We start from the raw sequence: 25,351 nt of genomic DNA, 5'->3' as shown, positions 1-25,351 counted from the left end.
TTTCCTTTATTACAGTCTTTACTTTTTAATGGCAGTTACAGCTTGCATTTTTGAAGCCTGACCATTGTATAAAACATTTGCTTTAAAGTAAGTCTAAATTTAAATAGAATCTTTCTATTTTTTCATTGTGCAAATTGTGAAAATATTTACAAAGAAAACTGAAAATTATGAATATGGATTAATATGAATTTTGCAATAAAAATTCATAGGGACCCTGTGGAGACATGAAATGCTAATGCAAAGCACACATAAAGCGTCATAAAAAGTATTTGCCCTCCTAAAGAGACTGTGCAAAACCACATTTTTTGTTCAATTATGAAAGCCACTCCCAGCCCTGATTACAACCAGACTAGCAGAACCAGGTAATGTCCTTAACAGAGCAGTGGTGAACCTTTCTAGTAGTGACCACCCTACTAAAAAATCTACAACTCATCCAGAAGTTCAGAAAAAAACCCAAAACATCTTATTTATTGTTCACCTCACTTATCTCCATTAACTGCAAGGTACATTATTTAACAATAAGAAAGAGACTAGGCAAAAATGGCATCCATGGGCGAGTTCAAGGATGAAAACCATTGCTGACCAAAACTATCATAAAGCCATATTACACATTTGCCAAAGTAAATTTTGATGATCCTTAAGACTTTTGGGAAATCATTGTTTGAGTCAAAAGATAAGGAAAATGTGTCTCCACCTACATCTGATGTAAAACAGCATTTCACGAAAAGATCATCATATAGACAGTAAAACCTGGTGTTGGTGTGGGGCTGTTTTGCTGCTTTTGGACATGGACGACTTGCTGTAATTGATGAAACCGTGAATTCTGCTCTCTTACCAGAAAACCCTGAAGTATGATGTCAGACTATCAGTTTGTGGCATTTAATTCATGCACAATTGGGTTATGCAGCACAACAAGAATCCAAAACGCACCAGTAAGTCCAACTCTGAATGGCTCCTAAAAAAATTAAGGTTTTGCAATGGCCTAGCTAAAGTCTGGGCTAAAATCCAATAGAGATGATGTAACAGAACACTAAACCTGCTGTCCCAATGTGACTGGATTAAAACATTTCTACAACGAAGAGTGGGCTAAAATTCCTCCACAGGGTTGTAAAAGTCTCAGTGCAAGTTATAGGAAACGCATCATAGCAATTGTTGTCACCAAGGGTTGCACAGATATTATGTTTCGGAGGGCAATAACTTTTTCACATAGGACCAGGTTGGTATGGATAGCCTTTCCCCTAATAAATGAAATCATCATTTGAAAAGTGCATTCAGTGTTTAGTCTGGTTATCTTAAAATATAAAAACATGTTTCCTGAACTCTCCTGAACATTTATTAACAATAAAGGGGAAACATTGTGTATTGCTTCCTAAGTAGTTTTTTGTGAATACCATATTAGGCTCAATGATACTTAATAAATTTTCAATATATATATTGCAGCTCTAACATATGGAGCAACTCTCTAATACTTAGAACCATTTGAAGGTGTAATGGCTGTTTTTCCCTACTTGCATAACTGTTTCTTATCTGTGAGGAACAGTTTGTATTAAGGCAACCAAATTTAGAAGTACTTTCAGCAAGGTCTGATGTAGGTTTAAAGGAGAAAGATTTAAGTCCAACAAACTTTAGAGTTGTACATCGTCACTTCCGCAAGGAAAGTCCTCCTGGCTCCACTCCCAGATAACACATAGTGTCTGAATCTAGGTCCCGTGTCTCTGTTCTGTGAAGGTGTTTAAGGATGGATAAAAGACAACAACCCTTCCCTAAAAAGGCAACATTGATTTTTTACTTTTTTTATTTTCTAATATTATCTTCTGTGTGCAGCTTTTGTTTAAGCTACTTCGGCATCCACCAGTGAATGTAGGAAAATCTTTCCCTCACACAAAATATTGACAAACTTATTTGTGCAAGTCATATTTAAGCATCCCCACACACAGCTCAGGTCGATGTGTTTTGTCTCGTATGTGTGGAAGCAGAAGTCCCTGCAGCCAGAAAATGACTGATGAAGCAATCTCTGAATGCAAGCACAACTAGGGTGGGGGAAAAAAGGCAAAGTCCTGCATTTTATTGCTGTATAAAATGCATGTGGTGTCTCAACACCTCCCTGGGTCGTTTATTGTTTCCTCTGAGTTCCTTAATGTTTTTTTTTTTTTCTGCGTGGGAGAATCATTTATAAAAGCAGCCTTGACAATCTCTCCGGGGTACAGGATACAGCGGCATGTGTGCAGCTATCTCTTGATTTGGATGCAGGAGCATGAGCGGAAACATGAGATCAGCATTTCGCCCTCATTCAGTAAGTACTCTTTTTCGCTGGTGGGAAAAGCAGTTTAACATGGTGCCTTTGGTGGGGTCACTGTCTTTAGAGTGAAAAATATAAAATAAAGGTTCTATGTGAATGGACAAAAATTCTATTTGTCATCCTCTAATGATGCAATTTATAATATACATCAGCAGTTTTCCTGCTACATGTGAAGGAAGTTAAAGAGATTGCTTTATGATAAGATAATTTCTTCCATTTTAAGTCTAATCTTGCACATAAGTAACCATGGTTACGGCATAGTTTCTAAGCTGCCACCAACTGAAATGGCTGAAGACAGTAATGGACATGGTAAATGATAAGAATAGTTTTCAGGCAGGCATGCCCGTGCATACAATATGTTCTGCATAATGAAGATGCTTTCCAATTAGGTCATATTTCTTGGAGGTCTTGTCTTGCCATGTGAAAAGCATCTTGTCATCTCTACATTGTGTCTCCCTCCCTGTGTTCTTCTCCCACAAGATGCCTGCGATTCACTGGAGTTAAAAATAGATATCTCCCCCCGGTGCAGCTTGGGCCTTACTTTATTTTGGCAAGGGAAATGAAAGAAGCACATATACTGATCGGGCTGCAGGGACAGTAGAAAAACAATAACCTTCAAGATCCGATGACATGTCAGTTTCTGTCCACAGAGAACGGGATTTGGAAGCCCAAATAAAAAAAGTCATTTACCATGATTAAACCTGTGTTAGTTTTTCTTTAACAGAATAATAAAATCCAAAACTTTAGTTTTATTTTGTTTGTGCTTTTGAAATGTAGGGTTCTTTACAGTTGACTTTTCAAAAATACAACCACGGTAAAAAGATTGTACACCCTCATTCAAATATATGGTTTTACATATTAGTACATAATAAAATGCTATGGCTTACCATCAGGTTCTACAATTTTATAAATGTAAGGTACAAAATCTTTCAACGAATTCAACATCTTAATCATTAAACAAAAACTAAACCAAAAGGGAAAAGCTTTGGGTGAAAAACTAAGTACATCCTTGCTGGTTCCATAGGATTTAATAAAGGAAGTGGTAACCAGGTGCTGCTGGTTGAATACGTATGTTTAACTGAACATCAGCAAGCATCACCACCTCTATGAAAACAGAATTTTGGCCAATTTGCTAATCTGGAGCATATGGGTTAACACAATGTTAACAACTTGACTGACCTCAGCCTTCTTGAACACCTTTGGGATGAATTAAAGTGGAGGCTGCAATTTTGGTTTTCTCAGCTAACTATAAACACACCTAAACCTTAAGAAGATGTTTACAGAATAGTTAAAGCTGCTATTGCTGAGAATGGTGGGTCTGTCAACAAATTGGACCTTATAGACAAAGAATATATGGCAAAGTTCATATACATGTAAAAGTAGACAGACAAATACTTTTGGCAAGATAGTGTACATCATGAAACATGTCTTGTTAACAAAACTTCGGCAATGACCTTAGAGAAGCAATTGTTGCCTGGTCCCCAGACGGCTCGGGGCCTGCTGTGGCTCCTGGTGGTGTGGCTGTCTGTGCACTGAGTGGGGGGTGCCCCCTCAGCATCCCTGGCATAGTGGGTTGGCCAGTGGTTGGGGCTTGATGGATTGAGGGATTTGGGTATGTCCGAGTGGACAGTAGGGGTCTGGTGGCTGGGAGCACCTGATGTCCTGGCAGATCTCTGGGTCCTGGGCTGGTGGTGGTGGGCTCACCTTGCTTGCTTGGCCCGCACCATGCAGTGCCCCCCTCTGCTATATTTGGCCTTGTCCTGCATCCCAGTCTTAATACACTAGAGACACTTAGGGCTCTGGGGTTGGGAAGAGTGCTGTCAACAAACAGTGGGGTCTCATACACCCTAGCCACAACCACAATTTTAATGCACTTTTAGACAAACACATTGCATTTATCACAACGTTGCACATTACCACAGACACACAGATAAACATCTCAGGTGGGGCTGTTCTGATTGGAGACGAAGTGGGTCCCTGGCTCATGCCGAAGAGCCTGTTGAAGATCGGCGGGGACAGGGGGTGGGAGGTGGCTTGGGATGGCTTGGGATCTGTGACGGTGCCATGGGGGGCCCAGCAGGGGGATGCCCGCCTGGCCCCCAAGGGTGAAATACGATGTGCACCTCCTACCATTGTCCCTCAGGGTTCCGACTGCTGTGCTGAGTAGGTGCCTGCCCAACATGTTTGGGGCTCTGGGGGTTCTCTCCTGCTTGGTGCGGGCAGTCTTGCTGCCAGGGCCCACACCAACCCCTGGCAGTAAGACTTGGCCTGCACGGCTTGGAGTGGCAGTGTGGCTGGGTCAGGGGAGGTCAGTGCCCTGTGTCTCGCTTTGTATCTCTTTGACCTATGGACTACTGCTCCTGTGCCTTGCTGGCGACCTACTTCGGTGCGGGGCTTATGGTTGCCCTGGGATGATGCTGTATGTCTGGCTGTCTGGGACTGCTGTGGCCTTCTGGAGCCTGCTCTTAGGTGTTGTGGATTGCAGGCCTTCTACCCTCTCGCCACACATACAAACATACTCTTCCCAGGTGGCAAACTCAAATTCACATACACCCACTCAACACAAAAACATTTCTAAATATATGCTCGCTCCACGTAAATATACATTTCCACATATATGCCCACCTACCCACACATACACACACACACACACATACACACACACATACACCCACGCACCAACACACTAGTACTCCATATGGTTGAAGGTCATACAAACACAAGTTGCTATAAGTTACTAGTTACTATAACATACAAGTTACTATAACATAAATGTGGCCTACCTGCTTTGATGCTGGATTAAATCTGGATTTAATAAATTCAAATAAGAAATAAGGATACTGTCTTGAGATATGCTTTTTGTAGAGAAAACTGCCCTTGTACATGTAGGCAATCTGCTCTATACGGTATGTCTGACACGCCGGAACAGAAAACCCAAAAAACAAAAACTCATCTCAGACTTTACAGGCCTCAGTTTGCATGACAAATGTTACAATTTATGATTAGTAAAAAACTGAACAAGTATGGCTTGTTTGAAAGGGTTGCAGGAAGAAAGGATCCAGTCTCTTAAACAAATACTGAAGTACAGCTTTGAAAAGTTTTCAACTGAAAAAAACAGCAAGACGTCTGTAGCAAGGTTCTTTAGACAGATGTCACCAACAAATAAATATTTGACTATAATGAAAAGCACCATGCTTATGAAAAAACAAACCCAGTCCTTAAGTACAAACAATGTTTACCAACTGTCTAGCACGGTGTTGGAGGGATGATGATTTAGGGTTGTTTTGCAGCAACAGTACATTGCAGTCAATTCAATTAAATTCAAAAATACTTTATTAATCCCAAAGGGAAATTAATTGTTGTTGTAGCTCATTATGAAGGTTTCTTCAAAGAGCCGTTGTAGATGCTGATGGCATCTACAATGTCAGTGATCATGGAATCTTCTGTATGCCTTAGTTCCTTCAGAGTCAAATGTGAGGCCATCTGTCCAACAGCTGATGCCTGGCTCAAACTGGATTAGAAAATGGACAAAATTTGGACAAATGCACTCAAACCTCATTGAGCTAAAATAGGTATGAAAGAACAGTGGACCACAAATCCTCCATAACAACATGAGAAACTAAGGCATCAGCTACAATACTCTGGATATTTTGAAAACTGACTTTTTCTTGTTTTAAAGAACTGCATGTACAGAGCCAATCAATAGATCAGAATATTGTTGAAAAGTTATATTTATTTCAGTAACTTAGCTCATTATGGAAACATATTATATAGATTAACTGCACACAAACTGATGTTTTTAAGCCTTTATTTCTATAATTATGAGGATTTTCTGCTCACAGCTAATAAAAACACATTTAAGATTAGAATATATCATCAGACGAATAACAGAAAAATCTTTTGATGATTCAGAAATGTGGGCTTTTTGAAAGGTATGTTTTATACTAGCTTAAAGATAATTAAAAAAATACTCTTAATCTGACAATTGTCAGATATATGTGTTTGTAATATGTTTTCCTCATTGGAACACATATTCAAATTTATTGAATATGACTGTACATGGTTTGTGGGAGTCCAATGTAAAAAGACTGTCACATCTTTGCTGCACAAGCTAATTACGATAAGCTGCAAAAGTAGATCTTGTGAATGCTTAAAAAGGTGCAGGGTTACAAATCATTGTAGGTCGTGCTTTTTTTAAGTGTCAATCTTTTCTTCTCAGTGATTTATTTGTTTAACTTATATTTGAAGTTTATTGAATGTGAACAAGTTTAATGTAGGATAACATTTAAAAAAAATTGCTCCACTGCTGTTGTGGTTTTTAGCACAGATACATCATTATTTCTAATAAACCCCTGATTTTAAAGAAGCATGTGGGCGGCACAGTTTTTCAAACCAAACTATCTGTTTGCATGTTGACAAATGGTGCAAACGTAGCAGAAAACCTTTGTTAAATATTGATGTTAATGTGGACAGAGCTTGAAAAAGTAAGACAATAACTTCCTGCTAAAGGTGGTTCTACAAGCTATTGAAACGTTGGGTGTATTGTTTTTCACACTTGGCTTTTACATTTTGGCTTTGTTTAATAAATAATGACATGTGGAATCTGTTTTGTTTCTTTATATAATACAATCAAGGTTTGATAAAAGATAATTTTAGAACCTGGTAAAACCAGATTATTGATTGTGTACTGAGACAAAAGCCTTTATAATAGAAAGACGGTGTGCTTTTTTAAACCAAGATACCACTGGATAATTCAGCTTTCACACCGTCACATGGACTCTTCTCTCGAATTATTCATTGTCCTGATCTTACCTCCTGCATCAGGCAATATAATAACAAATGTTTTTCCATTTCTGTTTCTTTTCAGGCCGAAAGCGATCTTCATATCTCATCTGTGCAAACTGAGAGCAAGGCGGGCAGATGATAGGATAGAAGAAGAGCCATAAGGATAAATAGAGTAAATGAGCAAGAAGGCAACATTGCGAGATGGAGACAGATGCGAACATGACACAGGCTGAAGTCAGAGTGTGACAGACATGCTGAGGAGGAAACAGAGGAGAAAGGAGGAGGTGGGGAGAGATACTGGATGAGTCAAAACCCCTGAGCTCCAATAAATTCTCTGTGAAAGACACAGTGCTGAAAAGATGGTTGGCATGTGCCTCTCTGCCAAGACATGCCTAAGACAATGACATAATTATCATCAAACAAGCAAGGACACGCTGCGAGAGTCCCCGACTCATGCTTGGCTCCTTTTATTTATTATTATTCACTCACTTATTCATCACTTCCCTTGCACTCTCAGTATCACTTTGCACTGACCTCAAAGCCAAAGCTCTATAGTTAGAGCTTAGAGATATTCCCGCTAAACAATATAGTATTTCTACAATGCCACTGTTAGTTAATGCCAACAGTGATAAGGAATACTTCAACATACAGTACATTAATAAAACTCTCCTTAAACTTAAAAAAAAAAGAGTACCATTACTTTTACATTGATATTGCACAACTGTATACGGGAAAAATTTGGTGAGTAGCGCTGCTGTAAAACAGGGTCACACAATACGGTTTAACAGGCTACAATAACAGAGAGGCATCAACTCCTTCATACTGCGTATATACCATGTGGGATCAATAAAACTATGTTTCTGCTGTTGATTCAGCTGAGCCACAGTGTCACTGCAAACGCTCCTTTTCTGCAAGTCTCTTTGCTTTGTTCTGGAGGTAACGTGCCTTGCCCTCTTCAAAATGTTTCTGCTCTTCCTCTCCTTCAACCTGAGGAGAAAAGCAAACGGACAAAAGATTTGTTTTAAGATGCATTCGTCATCTTCACATAACTGCATTGGAATGCTTCCTCTGCTGTAACATTATGCAAGGGTGTGAAGCTCTGATCTAATTTACAACCCTGTGGTTTCTAATTACCATTCATCATGTTGGTGAAGTGGTCTTTCTGTGTGTAACACAAAGCTTTCAGAGGAGATTTTTAAAGATCTATACCTCTGAGGTATTTAAGGATTTTAGGCTGCAGTAACGTATTAAACAGCATTGAGGGCAATACTGGGGGCGCACAGGTATTAACTAAGATAAGCAGGACATATCATCATTTTTTTATGTTAACAACACTGTGAATGTAAACTAAAAACAATTGTTTTGAGATTATCTTCTTATAAAGCCCTTAGATCATGTAGCTTTATTCTCTGTGATGCTGATTAACATTTATACACAGACATACTCCCATGTTTTGCGTTGTTCTATGTGGCACTTTGACGCATGTAAAAAAAAGGATAGTATTAATATTCTTCATGTTACAAACACAGACTTCAATAGATTTTATTCAATGAGACAAAAGATAAAATGTACCAGATAAATAAGACATGGTTTTTAACATTTCACACACTCTAAAAAATCTAAAACACGTGGCGTTCATTTTTTATTCCACCCCCTTGAATTAATTTTTAGTGGAGACAACGTTTTGATCTCAAATAATTTTGTACGTCTAAAAAGAGAAATTCTCTCTCTTTAGCTATATTTGATGAAGAGAATCTGTGAACAGCAATTTTCCAAGTCTTGCAACAGACTCTGAATCACATTTACACCTTGGCTTTGACAGGGCCACTCCTTGGCACACTTTCATGAATAAGCTTTGATTGAAATCTTTTCATTATAGCTCTGCCTGTATGTTTAGAGGGGAACACACACTGGGAGTGGAACATCTAGCCAATTAACGTGCCTCAGTTGTAACCTTTAAACACATTAGATGCATCCCTCTGAAGTGTACAGAGACAGGATAGAATAGTGGACCCGAGACTTGGCTAGGTGCAACGCTGATGCCTCTGATGAAAGGATCCAAGCCACTCTAACCAGCTTCTCTGTCCAGGCTGAAGGAAAGCATTCTCACAGCACGATGCTGCCATCACTATATTTCTGCTTGCTGATGGTATGTTCAAAGCGTTGTGCAGTGTGAGTTGCCTTCCACACACTGTGTTTTGCATGTAGGACAAACAGCTAACAGGAAGTCTTCTGGCTTTATTTTAACAATAGCTTTGTTTCTGCCACTCTTCCATAGAGGACATATCTGTAGAGTGCATAACTAATCATTATCCTGTCAACAGACTCTCACACCTGAAATGTGGACTTCTGCAGCCCCTCCAGAGTTACCATGGGCATCTTGGCTGCTTCTTTGATTAATGGTGACATTGACAGGCCTGCTGTTCTAATTGTGGATTACATGCAAGGGTGTAACATGTTTATCTGTGTTTCATAGGTAAATATGATGTATAAGTAAGTTCCAGCATTCTGGTTAGAGTAAATTTCTTTTGAAGGAAACACTCAGTTTGCAAATTCAAAAGGAGATACTACTCTGATGAGTGAGGTTCAAACCTGGTGCAACATCCTAGCAGGTACAAGTCACTGGGGATCATGACTCAAATGTGCTGAGTATATGAGCTCCAAAAACAAACACCAACGGGAATATATTATCCTAGAACAGGTTGAGGAGAATACAGCTGTAGTTTTGGTTTGTTTGCTGTATGCCAGTTATATAACCGTCAACATATTGCTCAGCGAGTTATGCTTTTGCCATTCAGCTGAAAGTAATGGATAATTCTAGTTCGCTGAGTTTCAAAAAAGAGGAAGACCGAATTTCACAAATGTTCACTATCAGACATATTGTCCATTCATTCTGTTTTTAACCAAATTTATCAAATAAACCTTAAGTGCATTCATGAAATCAGTGCATGCAGAGTGTTTAGCCGTTCTCAAGATCGCGCAAATTCATATCGTGTAAAGTAATAAAAAAACATTTAAAAATACAGTGTGCAGCTATACAGGTCCTTCTCAAAATATTAGCATATTGTGATAAAGTTCATTATTTTCCATAATGTCATGATGAAAATTTTACATTCATATATTTTAGATTTATTGCACACTAACTGAAATATTTCAAGTCTTTTATTGTCTTAATACGGATGATTTTGGCATACAGCTCATGAAAACCCAAAATTCCTATCTCACAAAATTAGCATATCATTAAAAGGGTCTCTAAACAAGCTATGAACCTAATCATCTGAATCAACGAGTTAACTCTAAACACCTGCAAAAGATTCCTGAGGCCTTTAAAACTCCCAGCCTGGTTTATCACTCAAAACCCCAATCATGGGTAAGACTGCCGACCTGACTGCTGTCCAGAAGGCCACTATGACACCCTCAAGCAAGAGGGTAAGACACAGAAAGAAATTTCTGAACGAATAGGCTGTTCCCAGAGTGCTGTATCAAGGCACCTCAGTGGGAAGTCTGTGGGAAGGAAAAAGTGTTGCAGAAAACGCTGCACAACGAGAAGAGGTGACCCTGAGGAAGATTGTGGAGAAGGGCCGATTCCAGACCTTGAGGGACCATGGTATCACTGTGCTCAATTGGCCTGCCAAGTCTCCTGACTTGAACCCCATAGAGAATCTGTGGGATATTGTGAAGAGAACGTTGAGAGAATCAAGACCCAACACTCTGGATGAGCTAAAGGCCGCTATCGAAGCATCCTGGGCCTCCATAAGACCTCAGCAGTGCCACAGGCTGATTGCCTCCATGCCACGCCGCATTGAAGCAGTAATTTCTGCCAAAGGATTCCCGACCAAGTATTGAGTGCATAACTGTACATGATTATTTGAAGGTTGACCTTTTTTTGTATTAAAAACACTTTTCTTTTTTTGGTCGGATGAAATATGCTAGTTTTGTGAGATAGGAATTTTGGGTTTTCATGAGCTGTATGCAACAATCATCCGTATTAAGACAATAAAAGACGTGAAATATTTCAGTTAGTGTGCAATTAATCTAAAATATATGAATGTTAAATTTTCATCATTACATTATGGAAAATAATGAACTTTATCACAATATGCTAATATTTTGAGAAGGACCTGTATAGGTAATGATGGTGATATGTTTCACCTGTCAGACTGAGAAGAAAGTCAATGTTTATGCCACTGAGGAGGGAGAGTTGTGTGCCAATGATGTGTTCTGCTGCCTTTACTACTCTCTGCAGGTCTTTCTTGTGTTGACCAGTGCAGCTTTTAATTCATACTGTGGTGCAGTAGGCCAGGAGGCTCTCTACTGGTGACCGACAGAAAGTGGTCAAAAAAATCCTGACGGAGCTGACGAAGCTTTACGTTGGGTCCAGAGGAAACATGGTCTCTATGCTGCAATCCTCACCAGAGAAGGGATTTGCGTGGTCAAGCTCAGGTCAGCTGAGATATGTACTCAGAGAACTTTAAAGGTCTCAGGCTTTTCTCTGTGTATGAAGAGGGACAGGTTCTCAACATTCTGTAAGTTTTTGAAATCCATGATTATTTATTTGGTTTTTGTGATTTTTTAGTTCAAGTAAGTATAAGTGTACCGCTCTGTCAGTAGAAGAACCTCCTTCCTATAGGATATGTCATTATTTTTCATTAGTAATAGGATGGTGGTGTCATCAGCAAATTGAACTATTGTGTTATTATAGTGTATGGGGAACTCTGAAGGGTTAAAAAGGAAACAAACAAGAGAGCTGAGGATTCATCCTTGTGGTGTGCCAATTTTTAGTATTAAGGTGGGTTATGTGTGACCACCCAGCCCAACATTATCTGGGCTGTTGTTCACAACAATGAACACAGTCAATTTCCTAATTCAAGGTTGCTTTGTTTTTGAATCAGTTTGTAGGAAATGATTTTGCTTAATGCTGATGGGAAATCCAAAAATAGCTTTTTTACAGAGGTGTGGTCCTGTTCAAGATATGAGTGGAGAACCAATCAATGCGTCATCTGTTTGCTCAGTATGCAGGCCAGTGCCGGTCAAAATAGTAGGGATGGCAGGTCAGAAATGGCTGAGAGAAGGTACCTCTAAAAACACTAGGTGATGATAGTGTGAAAGGGTGACAGTCATTAAGGCAGTTGACTGCGCATATTTTGGGTACCGGGATAACTGCTGGTGACAAGACACTGTGGGAGTGAGAGGTTAGGGAAAGTTGTAAATAGATGAGAGCTGAAATAGACCCGTCATAATAAAACCCACAGATGGACCATTTGATTCTGAATACAGCAGTTGCTCTTTAGTTATAAATGACAAATACAGTAAATTTAAATGTTATCTATTTATTCTACCTTAGCAGGGAGTCAGTCTTATTATTCTTTGCATCCCTAATTAGAAAAATATCATTATTTACCTATTGACAGTGGTGAGCTGTAGCGAAAAATACAAATATGACCTATTTAATTAAATGACCTGTTTCCATGTTTGCCGTTTACTTTTTAACTAGTCATTTAAAACATATCTTGGTAAAGATTACTGAGAGCTAAGAAACAAACAAATTGATAAATAATGATAAATAATCTGTCTGACACAACTTATACAAGTTCGAAGTAAAGATGAAAAAGCCGAAAGTGAGATCATGAGTGATTTTTTTCTGTAACAAATTTCACACAAGGACTAAAAACCTAATTAAATAAACACTGACAAACATTATCACCGTTTGGCAATCAGGATCTGCAGCAATAATAAATCATATTAATAAAGCAAGTTGATTAATTTGTGTTGATGTTTTTTAAATAAACAATAAATAGTAACATGGTTCCTTTTTTTACACACTCTTCTTTACAATCTTTAACTTGTCACAACTTTAAACAGAGCTTAAACGAAAACTGAACAAGTTGCATAGGAGCTCCATGAAAAAGACAGATAAAAATGCCACATCAGTTCTAACATCCCTGTTTTGAACATGATCAGACCAAGTTGCCATGGTGACAGTGTACCAGTGGACTGATTGGCCCTTTTATCTCTGCTTGTTGCCATTTTCTATGTGTTTATTTTCTGAATGTAAAGCTGCCATCCAGAGTTTTGGTCCCCTATCTGGTCCCCATCAGAGCTTCAGCTGCAGCTTTGGAGTAGAGCTGGTCATATGTACGGTTTAGATTTATTACAATATAGTTTATCATAATTTGATTCAATTTTTGAGAGGGGTTAAATCATTTATTTTAGTTTTTTTGTCCTTTTCATACTTTACTGTATCAAATGAAAAAGGCATTAATTGCAATTGACCTGCATTGAAGTTCGTCTGTAAAATGGCTTGTTGAAAGACATGTTGCTATGTAGCTGTTTATTAAAAGCTCCTAGCCAGACTTTTCTGTAAAACACACTGACTTCACATATAGTTTGTCACATATAAAGCAACATGTTGTTTTCTTTAATAGTTTTGTTCTTTTGTTATAAAAATGTTCTTAATCAAAATAAAATGTACATTTCCAAAAATGCAAGTGTATGTCTTTGATGACATAACAAAATGGCACAGGTCAATTGATCAGTTTTTCTAAATATGTATATATTTTATTCTTGGGAGTCTTTTCTGTGTATTTACATCCCTTTAATCATACTTTGTCTTTCAGGAGTCATACAGTACAGACCAAAGGTTTGGACACACCTTCTCATTCAAAGAGTTTTCTTTATTTTCATGACTATGAATATTGTAGCTTCACACTGAAGGCATCAAAACTATGAATTAACACATGTGGAATTATATACTGAACAAAAAAGTGTGAAACAACTGAAAATATGTCTTATATTCTAGGTTCTTCAAAGTAGCCACCTTTTGCTTTGATTACTGCTCCGCACACTCTTGGTATTCTGTTGATGAGCTTCAAGAGGTAGTCACCTGAAATGGTTTTCCAACAGTCTTGAAGGAGTTCCCAGAGATGCTTAGCACTTGTTGGCCCTTTTGCCTTCACTCTGCGGTCCAGCTCACCCCAAACCATCTCGATTGGGTTCAGGTCCGGTGACTGTGGAGGCCAGGTCACCCCATCACTCTTGGTCAAATAGCCCTAACACAGCCTGGAGGTGTGTTTGGGGTCATTGTCCTGTTGAAAAATAAATGATGGTCCAACTAAACGCAAACCGGATGGAATAGCAAGATGCTGTGGTAGCCATGCTGGTTCGGTATGCCTTCAATTTTGAATAAATCCCCAACAGTGTCACCAGCAAAGCAACCCCACACCATCACACCTCCTCCTCCATGCTTCACGGTGGGAACCAGGCATGTAGAGTCCATCCGTTCACCTCTTATGTGCCGCACAAAGACACAGTGGTTGGAACCAAAGATCTCAAACTTGGACTCATCAGACCAAAGCACAGATTTCCACTGGTCTAATGTCCATTCCTTGTGTTCTTTAGCCCAAACACGTCTCTTCTGCTTGTTGCCTGTCCTCAGCAGTGGTTTCCTAGCAGCTATTTTACCATGAAGGCCTGATTCACACAGTCTCCTCTTAACAGTTGTTCTAGAGATGTGTCTGCTGCTAGAACTCTGTGTGGCATTGACCTGTTCTCTAATCTGAGCTGCTGTTAACCTGCGATTTCTGAGGCTGGTGACTCGGATGAACTTATCGTCCGCAGCAGAGGTGACTCTTGGTCTTCCTTTCCTGGGGCGGTCCTCATGCGAGCCAGTTTCTTTGTAGCGCTTGATGGTTTTTGCGACTGCACTTGGGGACACTTTCAAAGTTTTCCCAATTGTTCAGACTGACTGACCTTCATTTCTTAAAGTAATGATGGCCACTTGTTTTTCTTTACTTAGCTGCTTTTTTCTTGCCATAATACAAATTCTAACAGTCTATTCAGTAGGTCTATCAGCTGTGTATTGTATCCACCTCCTGCACAACACAACTGATGGTCCCAACCCCATTTATAAGGCTTGAAATCCCACTTATTAAACCTGACAGGGCACACCTGTGAAGTGAAAACCATTTCAGGTGACTACCTCTTGAAGCTCATCAACAGAATGCCAAGAATGTGCAGAGCAGTAATCAAAGCAAAAGGTGGCTACTTTGAAGAACCCAGAATATAAGACATATTTTCAGTTGTTTCACACTTTTTTGTTCAGTATATAATTCCACATGTGTTAATTCATAGTTTTGATGCCTTCAGTGTGAAGATACAATATTCATAGTCATGAAAATAAAGAAAATTCTTTGAATGAGAAGGTGTGTCCAAACGTTTGGTCTGGACTGTATATTCACATTTTGTATGACTGGACCCCAATTATTTCATGGCAATAAACACATAGAATCCATTCATGAAAAGGATCAGGGAAAGGAGGAACGGTTCAACTTCAACATCAAAGATCTGTGGTAATCATTTTGCTTCAAAATGCTCCTGAAAAAATGGCATACTCTACCAGGAGCTGCAGAACTGCTGAACTACTTGTGAGAATCACTCATCCTACGAGTTAACCCCACCATGTGTCCACCTACAGCATAGGCCAGTCTACACTAGTGCAGCAAGAACACAAAAGTCACATTGCTCCAGAGCCTGAAAGAAAAAAAAGTTATGTAGTTATTTTTTATCATTTCTGAATTTATTTTCTATGTTTGCCAAAACTGCATGTACTACCACAGTACTGTCATGTTACCGGGTATATTTACTGGTCTCAAGGTATGCTGTGGTTTAAAAAAGTCACACTTTCAAAACCGTAAAATCTTTTCATCATACTTCTTCAAACATTTTAATTTCCTTTAATAAATTGTATTAATTGACTTACTCAGAGATTAATTATTTTAACAAAACACAGCTTCAAATACCGAAGGGAACGAAGTAGCTTTGTACTTGCCCTTCCCTCACCTGTCTTCATGCTCCTTTGCAATGTTTTCAAAAAAGACGTCAGAATTTAACTCTGTAATAAATAATGTATTGTTTTGGCATCAGCAATGTAATTGATTTTATATTTCAAATAAAAGAAATCGGAAGGTTAAATATTTTTATTATAAATTTGTGTTTTAAAACCATGAAACGGTAAAAGTATTTTCACTCAAGATAATCACACTGTAGGAATGTCATACTGGCCCATGTATGCAAGCAGTATATGGCATTTACAAGTCACAAAATTAATCAAATTAAAAACTTAAAAAAGGAATATAAATTGATCTGCAGAAATTAATTATAAAACAGGATAATTGTCCGAGGTATGGTTTGCTTCAGCTATACTATGGCAGCATCCATCAGGGCCTGGGAATCAAGGGAGCGACCACAAATTGATCCCTCGCTCTGTACTCATATTCTCCTCTTTCTGTTCAGTTTTGTTCCTCAGGAGAAATGTCTGTCATGAGAAGGCTTCAGAATTTTGCCCAAATCTGTCTGCAGTAGTGTTTACTAAGTTGATCACCTTGAACCTACTGCTGAACCTCACTGCTTATTGTTGATCCTCGCTGTTTGCGCCGAGCCTTACTGCCTCATGTCACATCATTGGCCAAAATACACACAATAAAAAATATGCAAAGCATTCATATACACTCTCTTTATATTGCAAATAGTGTCCTACTTAAAGATATAACACATTTTTGGGTTTCTGTACTCCAACTGTGCATTATCACCAAATGGTTTGCTTATGTAAATCGTGGTCAAGTCTTTCACACTCTGCCTTTTCTGGACTGGATTCACTTTAGTTCTCAGCACATGCATAAATATTTAAGCATCTTTGTGTGTTTATGAATAAGGTATGTTGAAAACCTTACATTCATAAATAATAGTATTCTCCAGATTCAAAAGCATTGCTTAGTGAGAACAAACAGCAACAAACAGGTCTCTGTGTCGTGCTTTGGATTACTAGAATCTGTGTTGTGAGTGCACCCGTTAACCCCATCGTGGCCGTTTTCCATTGTAGGCATCTAGAAGTAAATGTGCATCACCTCGTTTGAACTACAGGAGGTTGCCATGAGAACTGGGCTTGTTTTCATGCCAGGGAAAGCTAGTTGAGTCTCTGCCAATGAAGAAAGATGAAGATGGGAAGGAGGGATGAACAGCAAGAAAAAAGCGCAAAGTGAAGATGGCAGGAGAAAGAGAGGGGGTGGGATATATGAAATGAGGCAGTAAGCCTGAAAGCTGCAGAATGGACAGAAAAGGAGAAAATAAAGGACAATGGAAGTAAAAAGAACTAAACCTTTTGCAAGTTCAATCGGCATGAATGCATTTACTTTATTCATTGGACATTAGCAGCCAGCCTCTTACCACTTTCAGAGGAACTACTGACCCTTTAGTTTTAACAAAACCTTTTAAAATCATAAGAAAATTAAAATTAAAATTACAGGTCAAAAGTGCTTACAGGCATTTTCATGTATTTCCAAATTGGCCCAGCACGCACATATATCGTTTCAGGACTTTTCAAGGGTACTGCTGTGAAGGCAGTCCCCTGAAGACCTCCCTGCTCTGTCCTCATGTCCTACTTCGGCATTACCAGCAGTGCACGCACATTACCACAACCCCCCACATACCTGCTCTCACATAGTCCCTCGCTCCCCTGTCGAGCTATAAAAGGAAAATCTAAAGATAGCAAATGCGGTGAGCTCACTGGAGAGACACCAAGGATTTGAGAATGAGGGGGGGAAAGCACCTACAGTTAAAAATAGCAGAGGCAGGCCTTTCGACCAGGCTATTTATAGATCACAACTGGCTCTAAAACTGCCACGGCGTCATAAAAAATGTATTAGGGATGGTCCAGCATTTGTTTTCAGCTTTCGGAGTTGGTTACACTTTTGCCAAAGAGAAATCAGAGAAAGAGTTCAAAGAAATGCAAGAAATCTAATGATTAGACTAATAAAGAATGTGGGGGGAATAACAATAAGTGGACCTCTGGAGCATAATGAAACTGATCAAAGTCTTGAAAGAGAAATATATGCATAATTAAAGTCAGATAATATGCATAAAGGAGAGATTGAACAATAGAATTTCATAATATGTGACCTCTTCACATTATTCGATCCTTTTATAGGGCACTGCAGACTGCAGGAAATGAAAATATACCCAGTGGCTTCAACCCGAGTTTTAACTCTTTTCAATGTGGGTTTTATGTGAGCTTGTTGAGGAGAAAGATACGTTAGTGTTGCATTAGCAACACTAACGTATCTTTCATAACGTATCTTTCATGAAGTAAATCTTTCATAAAGTTAATTTAGCAAAGAGATCTTTAAAACAAGAGAAGTGTAAAAGGAAAGTAGTGCCAAACAACTGGGAAATGTATGCATATAGTAACAGCTTCTCTGTTACTAAAGCCTCCCTGCATTAACAGTGAAAAGTCCCTCCACTCTATCATATTAAGTAAAAACATTCTCTTGTGATAAATAAATTCACAGTAATGTTTTGGTTTTGTTTCTTTTCAAATCATACTTGCTTCCAGTGCAACAAAAACGCTGCGAATGCATAACTCAGAACTTTGAAAATCATCAACTTCATTTGTCTGTGCGGTCTTTGTCCTTTAAATCTAAAAAGAAATAAAGGGAAAACTGTTACACAAAGTGCTCCACAGCTTTGCACAACAGATTCACTAACAATAGAAAGGCTTCAGAGTTAAAAGTGGAGTGCAGATAATTACATACCTAAATAATTATGGTGGTGGCAGACCACTTCACACCACTTTTCAAACACAGCTCCACTTCAGCTGTAGCTTATGGCAGAACCTACAAGACCATAACTTGAATAGCCAACTTAACCTTTTCAACAATAATTTTTCGTTTTTTACCTGCCTATTCAGATTTTAGCTGACTCCAGTTTCTAAATAAGGACCATAAGAAACATATTTTTCTATTTTCCTAATACAGTGACAAATTAACTGTCTTAAAAATAAATTGTTTACAGTAAAATGAAACAATTCTCAAAACAGCTCAAAGTTATAGAGCTGTCTCTGTATCACTAAAAATCTACAAATACAGTAAAATATTTTTTTCTTCACACCTCAAAATGTAGAGCACCATATAACAACTTTTTGTTTTCTAAAAGATACATTTTTAAATAAAAAGCTTTGAAATAATGGCTTTTAGCATTATAAGTACAAATAGCCCGTATAGCAAATTTAGCATTACTAACTGTTGACATCTGACTCTGTGTGTATTTTCTGTAGAATAGGTAGACCCTTACCTTAACATTGAGATTTCAATAGAACCTCTTCTAAACTAGCATGTTTGACCAGAGATAGAATTAAACTCATAAAAATACACAGAAATTTTTAAACTTTTAAACATTCAGCTTTCCGTTATCTGGTGATGTCTAACTGCCTGTTGTGGGAGCCTGAACAAGCAGCAGACATGCCTCCATAGAAGGTACCTTGCTTTTATAAATAGCTTCCTACACCTTCTGTGCTTCTTCTGATTTCCTTTTTAAACACTTCTGGAGTACTGAAAGTAGCTCACTGGGTCCTATTTACTAGAGTTATTGTCATAGTGACATAGCAGCATTTATGGATGAAAAAAGATCAGACCTTTAGTTTCCAAACAGCCCATTTCTTGGTGCATCTTTAACAATACTCTCACCTGCCTGTTTATTTGTAGCTTTATGTCATAATGTGGGTTTCTGTTGGACCAATATGTGGGGAAGAACTCCTGAAGCTCGAAGTTTGCAGGTAAGATGACACTTTATTGCTCATGGCTGGACACGGACAGGGTACCAGGCGAGCACACAAACACAAACAACACATAAGGAACCAGCGGGGAACAAAGGAAACAAACGGGCTTAAATACAAAACTGGGACAGCAGGGTAAACCAATGACACACTTGACCAGACAATCAGGGGAAAACACAGAACAGGTGTGGGCTTGGGGTGCAGGGAGACAAAAAACAAAGGACTAGACCAGGTAAAATAACAAAACACAAACTCAAGAACTCAAAACACAAGCAGGTATGACATTTTAATACATTTCATTTTAGCTTGCACTGATGTTAACACTGTTCTGAATCACTGGTTAGTTAAAAACAAAGCACCTTTAAATTGATTTTAATACAGCCTAACAGCAGCCCTCCAAGCCTATGACCTTTGAAATGACCATAAACTCAACTTCAGTGCTACACTGTAAACTGAATGATATAAGAGTTATGGTAGGAAACTCAATCCGGACTGTTTAAATAGCCAGGTATATGTTTACAGGTCAATAATCAATCCATATCAACACTAGCAGGAAACTGTTCGGCTATCAGGTGTCATATTACCAAGAAACAAAATCCATAGAAGAGAATTTATAAGAGTAACAGCTTACAATCCCACGTCCATCTCAAATGTATTAAAGGTTTAAAGCATCAAAGCGGAAACAAGAAAGATCCATGTGAAGGTCGAGTCCAGTAAGGAAACCGGTTTAAACCTCTTATTAAATTAATTGGCTTAACAATTAATTGGTCAACCATAATTCTAGGTAAATGGATTCAAACCAATCACTGTAGCTGTATAACAGTGGATATGTGATATTGGCTAATTAGTGCAGATGAAGTGAACCAAAATGTGATTAATTTTAAACATGTATATCGTTCGGTATGATAATGATCACAAATTTAACATAAAGCTGGACAACAGGTTCAGGAAACAGTTTGCCCCTGACTGCAGGGTTGGCAGATCAACTCTGTCGTCTTCAGAGAGCATGTGACAGTAACTGCTTCTGATCAAGACATAAAGCGGGATGAACTGCGCAGCTCCACGACAGTTATTACATTTCAGCAAACTAAAATATAGAAGCTATAGCTATAAGTGGTATAAATGTTTGGAAAAGAGAAATGTAAATTCTAAATTACCTCATAATTCATAATACATTATATTGCATTTTGACAACCCCACTTATTTCTTTGGTATTCATTGTAGAACATCACCACAGGGTCACATAATCAGAAGCATTTTGTATGTTTTTAGTGGTTAATGGGAGTCCCAGAAGCAAGAATCTAAGGTTAGTATTCAGTATATAAGAACTGACCAGTCCCCATGATAACCAGCTGGTGGCTATAAAACACTTAGTTCAACCAGCCATACAGTGAAGAGGAACTTCTTGTTCTGTAAGGCATTTTTCCTTTTGCACAACCACATGAAAAGCTATTGTACTTAGTGGCATGCCAAATGACTCAGAAAAAGTCTACACTGCTATATTTGAAGTTTGGCCCACTGCTTTTTTATTTTTAGTGCTCTCAATTATCTTTTTCACATTCACACCAGTAAAAGTTGTGATAATTTTTCCCAACATCATAGTAGTAGGTGTCTTAGGTGAAATTAAATCAGAAAAACAGCAGGGATGCTTGTTTTAAGTTGTTCTGTTTGCCGCCATCCATTGTTTAAGGCAAATTAATGTCTTCACTGCATTTCTGTTCCTTGTGGCTCTATCATTACTCTTCAAGGAAACAGAGATGTTAATTAGTTTGACAGGTCATGTGACACCTCTCTTCTACATACTGACGATCCAGACATGTGAATAGTTTGCTCCTACAGATTGAAACTGAATGCGCGCTGCCTCATTCTGTGTCGACCTCATCCCATGTTTAATCCCAGAGTACATGAAAAGCTGGAAATAGCACAGAGTGAGCTTCGACGTTTCTCTCTTGCTTATTGGTGCTCAGTGATCTGTTCACATGAAGCAAAAGGCTCACACGTAAAGATCTGCACATGCTAAAGCTGCTTCCTCATACTCAGAGCACATATCTACGTTATATGAGTCTCTCTTTCTTTATATTCCTCTGCTTGTCTGGCTGACATGTTATCATCAGCAGTAAAGGTTCCAATTAGTTCTCCTTTTTTATAGTTGAATATGCATTTTTAAAACAACATTGTGTTTTTCTTGAGGGGCTCCTTTTCATTAAACAGATTTGAGCAGGAATTCTACAAAGACTCAAATCATCACTGATATGCCCAAGTATTAAAATGCAAGCTGCGAGCTGCCTGTTTGAGATGGAAAACCTGGTAATGAGTGCACAGAGCGGGAGGCAGACAATGGCCGAACCAATGGCCAGTTTTGTGAAATGGAAATAGGAAGAAAGATGAGAGCTTTTGAAAAGGCCAACCTGCAGGAGACACATATTTGATGATCATTTCTATCTGGCTGATGCATCATCAGAGAGGGAGGTTGTGTAGCTAACATTTTATTTTTATAAAGGGCAAATATCATAGCTTAGAGCTGGAAAATATAGAAATCGTGAAAGTATGAAACATAAATCGAGCACAATTTGCTGTTCTATGTTTTTCAAAGCGGGTAAGTAATTTTAAAATACTTTTCTGAAACAAAAAGAGCTTTTGGATTTATTTAAAACAAAAAAATCACTAGATTACCTTATATGGAAAATAGCATTGCTTATTTAACAGCAGTTTTAAAGAGAAAATTAGTTTTCTTGACAAAATGGACCCTTCTAAAATAAATATGCTGAACATATTGAGCACTCTTACTTTAACCAAGGATCATTCTAAGCAAGAAACCTAAATGAAATTTATGAAAGAAAATAGGTGAATAGCAGCAGATTTCTCCTGAAAAACCAGAAACAATCTGTCTGCTCAAAACCACTTTGCCCCAGGATTATGACACAATTGGAACTCAGCCTTTAGGTGAAGTAACAACAAGGCTGAAGGATGAGGGTGCAATGAAGTTCATGGCATAGTAATGACTGATAGCTTGAGCAGGGAGTGAACTGCCAGGCCACCAAGATGAACACAAGTGTTGGTTATAGGCCTAAAGTTTCTCAAATAAGAGAATGCATTGTTTTACGGTGGTTTTTACGTTTTGGGTCCTCTGTTTTTACATATTGCCTGACATTCGTGGATTGCATTATTAAATTGAATCAATAATCGGTCTTTCCAAGCATTCCTTCTGCGTGTTTACCCACAATAATGAGCTTTGGCAGTAACTAGTTTTTTTTGAGCAATAGTACAGATTATCAGCATTTAGATTTTCCTTTCAGCCAACACGTGCGTAGCAATCACTTGAAGTGACTTTTAGGGCCATATTATTGTTGGAAAACTAATTGTAGACGGACTTCCAGAGTTTAAATGGACTGACAAATGTTTTCCTCAGAATGTCGTTTTATTCTGCAGTTAAACTCTCATGAGTAAAACACAGATTAATCACATGTGGAAAAGTAAGACTTTCAGCTGCTTCCATTCACCTGCTATGCTTTACACACTGCATCGAAGGCTAATAATAATTAATTCTAGTGACACAGTCACAAACAATAAAGGGACGGCTGATGCCCATGTGTCAGACTAACAATGCTGGTAAAAACATCTACCTGAATAATGCCAGAATTGTACTCCTTTGAATAACAGCTTTTGGCATAAAGAAGTCATCCAGCACTCAGGAGAACTAAAAACAAACTGGGTTTGTCACAGAGTGCTTTTAAATCCCTGCTTAGAGTGTGGGTCTACTTGATCTCAAAGCTGCTGCTCTCAGATATCATTTCTTCAAAATTCCTCTTCCACAGTGGAAAAGTTATCATGTAAATTTTCAATTTATTAAGTCATATTTCAGCTGGACACTCTGCTATAACTACTTTCTGTCCACTTCAGTGGACACTGTGTTATAATTGATACCCATGTTTGTTATTCCATATGTAACAATCTGCTTTCATCTGCTTAACTCTATGTTTTTTTTTTTTTTTTTACTTATTTTTAGATAATATAACCATCATGAGCTAGAAGCCAGGACACAGTTGAAAAAGCTGTAGTAGGACGATATATGCAATAGTTGTCCACCTTCAAATTTTCAGGATGTTTATTGTCAGAGAGTGAATGCAGGATTTGTTGGCATGACAACGCACACTTGAAATACTTCACAAATTAATGCTGCTAATTTTGCTTTTCTTCTAGGAAATCTTTGATTGCACTCTCATTTAAACTAAGAAGGACACAATTTGAGACTTTTCAAACTCTTTTTTTATTATTTTAGTTTAAAAAGAGAGAATGGTTTCAAGGCAGAAATCTGCAGTCTTCTTGTTCAGCCTGTTCCCATTTTTGCAGCTCTGGCTTCATTATTGTGTCTCTTTGGCTTCCGCAGTGAGCCACACATACTTAAAGTTTAATAATGAGCACCGGTACTGAGTCTGTAAATTTGGTTAAAGTGTTTACTTGAGAAAAAATAACCTGCTGGACTGTCTAATCTTTCTCTAAAGCTGTTCCAACAGCTCATGTTGCTGTTGTTAGCTTTGCTAGGCTTACAAAGTAAAGAGAGCAGCAACTTTACAACATCATAAAGAATAAACTAGTCCAATAGCATTCGGCAATCCCAAAACAAATTGAACTAAGCCAGGAAAATTTGCAACAAAACAAAACATTAAAAACATCAAGTATTGATTTAGGAAATGAGGAATAATAACCTTTGTTTATACAGTAAAATAAATATTACTTCTATAATTAATTGCAACCCATTGAACCCTTCATTTAGTATTTTTGGAACAGAGGCCTATGTCTTGTATAAATCTCACCCGCTGACAAGATGAATTCAACTCTCTCAAAAGCGTTGGGCGAGATTTCAAAGGATCATCACAGAGACCGTCAGGGTGGGTGAGTGGCGCCAGGAAATAATTCAAATACACTGAGTTAAGCAGATGGCTCATGCGCATAATGTTTGCATAACAAACAGGGTTAGTATCACCGTGCAGCATAAAGCCAGAGCAAACAGCGCCAGTCTCTGTTCTGTGCGAATGTTAGCCTGCACTTTTTACAACCCGAAAGTGCTGAGTCTGACAGACATTGACATTAGAGACTGTTTTTCAGTTCTCAGAAATCAGACCCAGCTACAGCATGGAAATAAGTAAAAACTGTTTCCTTCGCTGCAGTAGATTGATAGGGTATGATAAACGTAGCAGGAATTTAGAAAGCCTCATTACATATTAAATACGTCTCCTAAAAAATTGTCAGTCCCATTTCTACTGAAAAATCAATCTGAAAGATAAATTCTCCTAATGTTAGTCAAATTTTATATTAACCTAAACTTTACACCTAATCAATAATTATGCTGATTATTAATCGCACCAAGGTCTGAGTAATATGAGTAATACCATATAAAGTAAATTTGGGTTCTAAGAACTGTGCAATCAAAAGAATAAGAGCGCCTTACAGGGAGGTCTGAATCATCTTGTTTCACCTCTCAGAGACCCAGAATGGATCTCTTGACCTGTGATTGACACTGTCCTGTTCTCCCAGATGGAGGAATCTCTGCAGAACAGCTGCTTTACAGCCTAAAGGTTGTTCTGTGCTTGAGGAAAATTTTAGCTAACCTATCTGGCCCAGGTCAGTGAATGGTTACCTACTTTCGATCACCCCGAAGTCAA

The 25,351-nt window shown here is 38.3% G+C and overlaps 1 protein-coding gene and 1 long non-coding RNA gene across 7 annotated transcripts in view; one reads left to right on the top strand and one right to left on the bottom strand.

The window, feature by feature from the left end:
• Positions 1 to 1,956: 1,956 nt before the first annotated feature.
• Positions 1,957 to 7,772, top strand: LOC124871384. Its single transcript, XR_007039007.1, has 2 exons — positions 1,957 to 2,293; positions 7,167 to 7,772. It is a non-coding gene; the product is annotated as an uncharacterized LOC124871384 (long non-coding RNA).
• acot7 (acyl-CoA thioesterase 7) overlaps positions 7,536 to 25,351 on the bottom strand; it is an 81,074-nt gene continuing 63,258 nt past the window's right edge. For all 6 annotated transcript variants that reach the window (XM_047370486.1, XM_047370477.1, XM_047370452.1 and 3 more), the window contains one exon: positions 7,536 to 8,071. In XM_047370486.1, coding sequence (XP_047226442.1) covers positions 7,973 to 8,071 — 99 coding nt within the window. In that variant the 3' untranslated portion in view covers positions 7,536 to 7,972. The remainder of the gene's footprint in view (positions 8,072 to 25,351) is intronic.

This window comes from Girardinichthys multiradiatus, chromosome 1 (genome assembly GCF_021462225.1).
Source record: "Girardinichthys multiradiatus isolate DD_20200921_A chromosome 1, DD_fGirMul_XY1, whole genome shotgun sequence".
Lineage (NCBI taxonomy): Eukaryota > Metazoa > Chordata > Actinopteri > Cyprinodontiformes > Goodeidae > Girardinichthys > Girardinichthys multiradiatus.
Note: the sequence above shows the minus strand (reverse complement) of the source record. Positions and strands in the feature narration are given on the sequence as shown.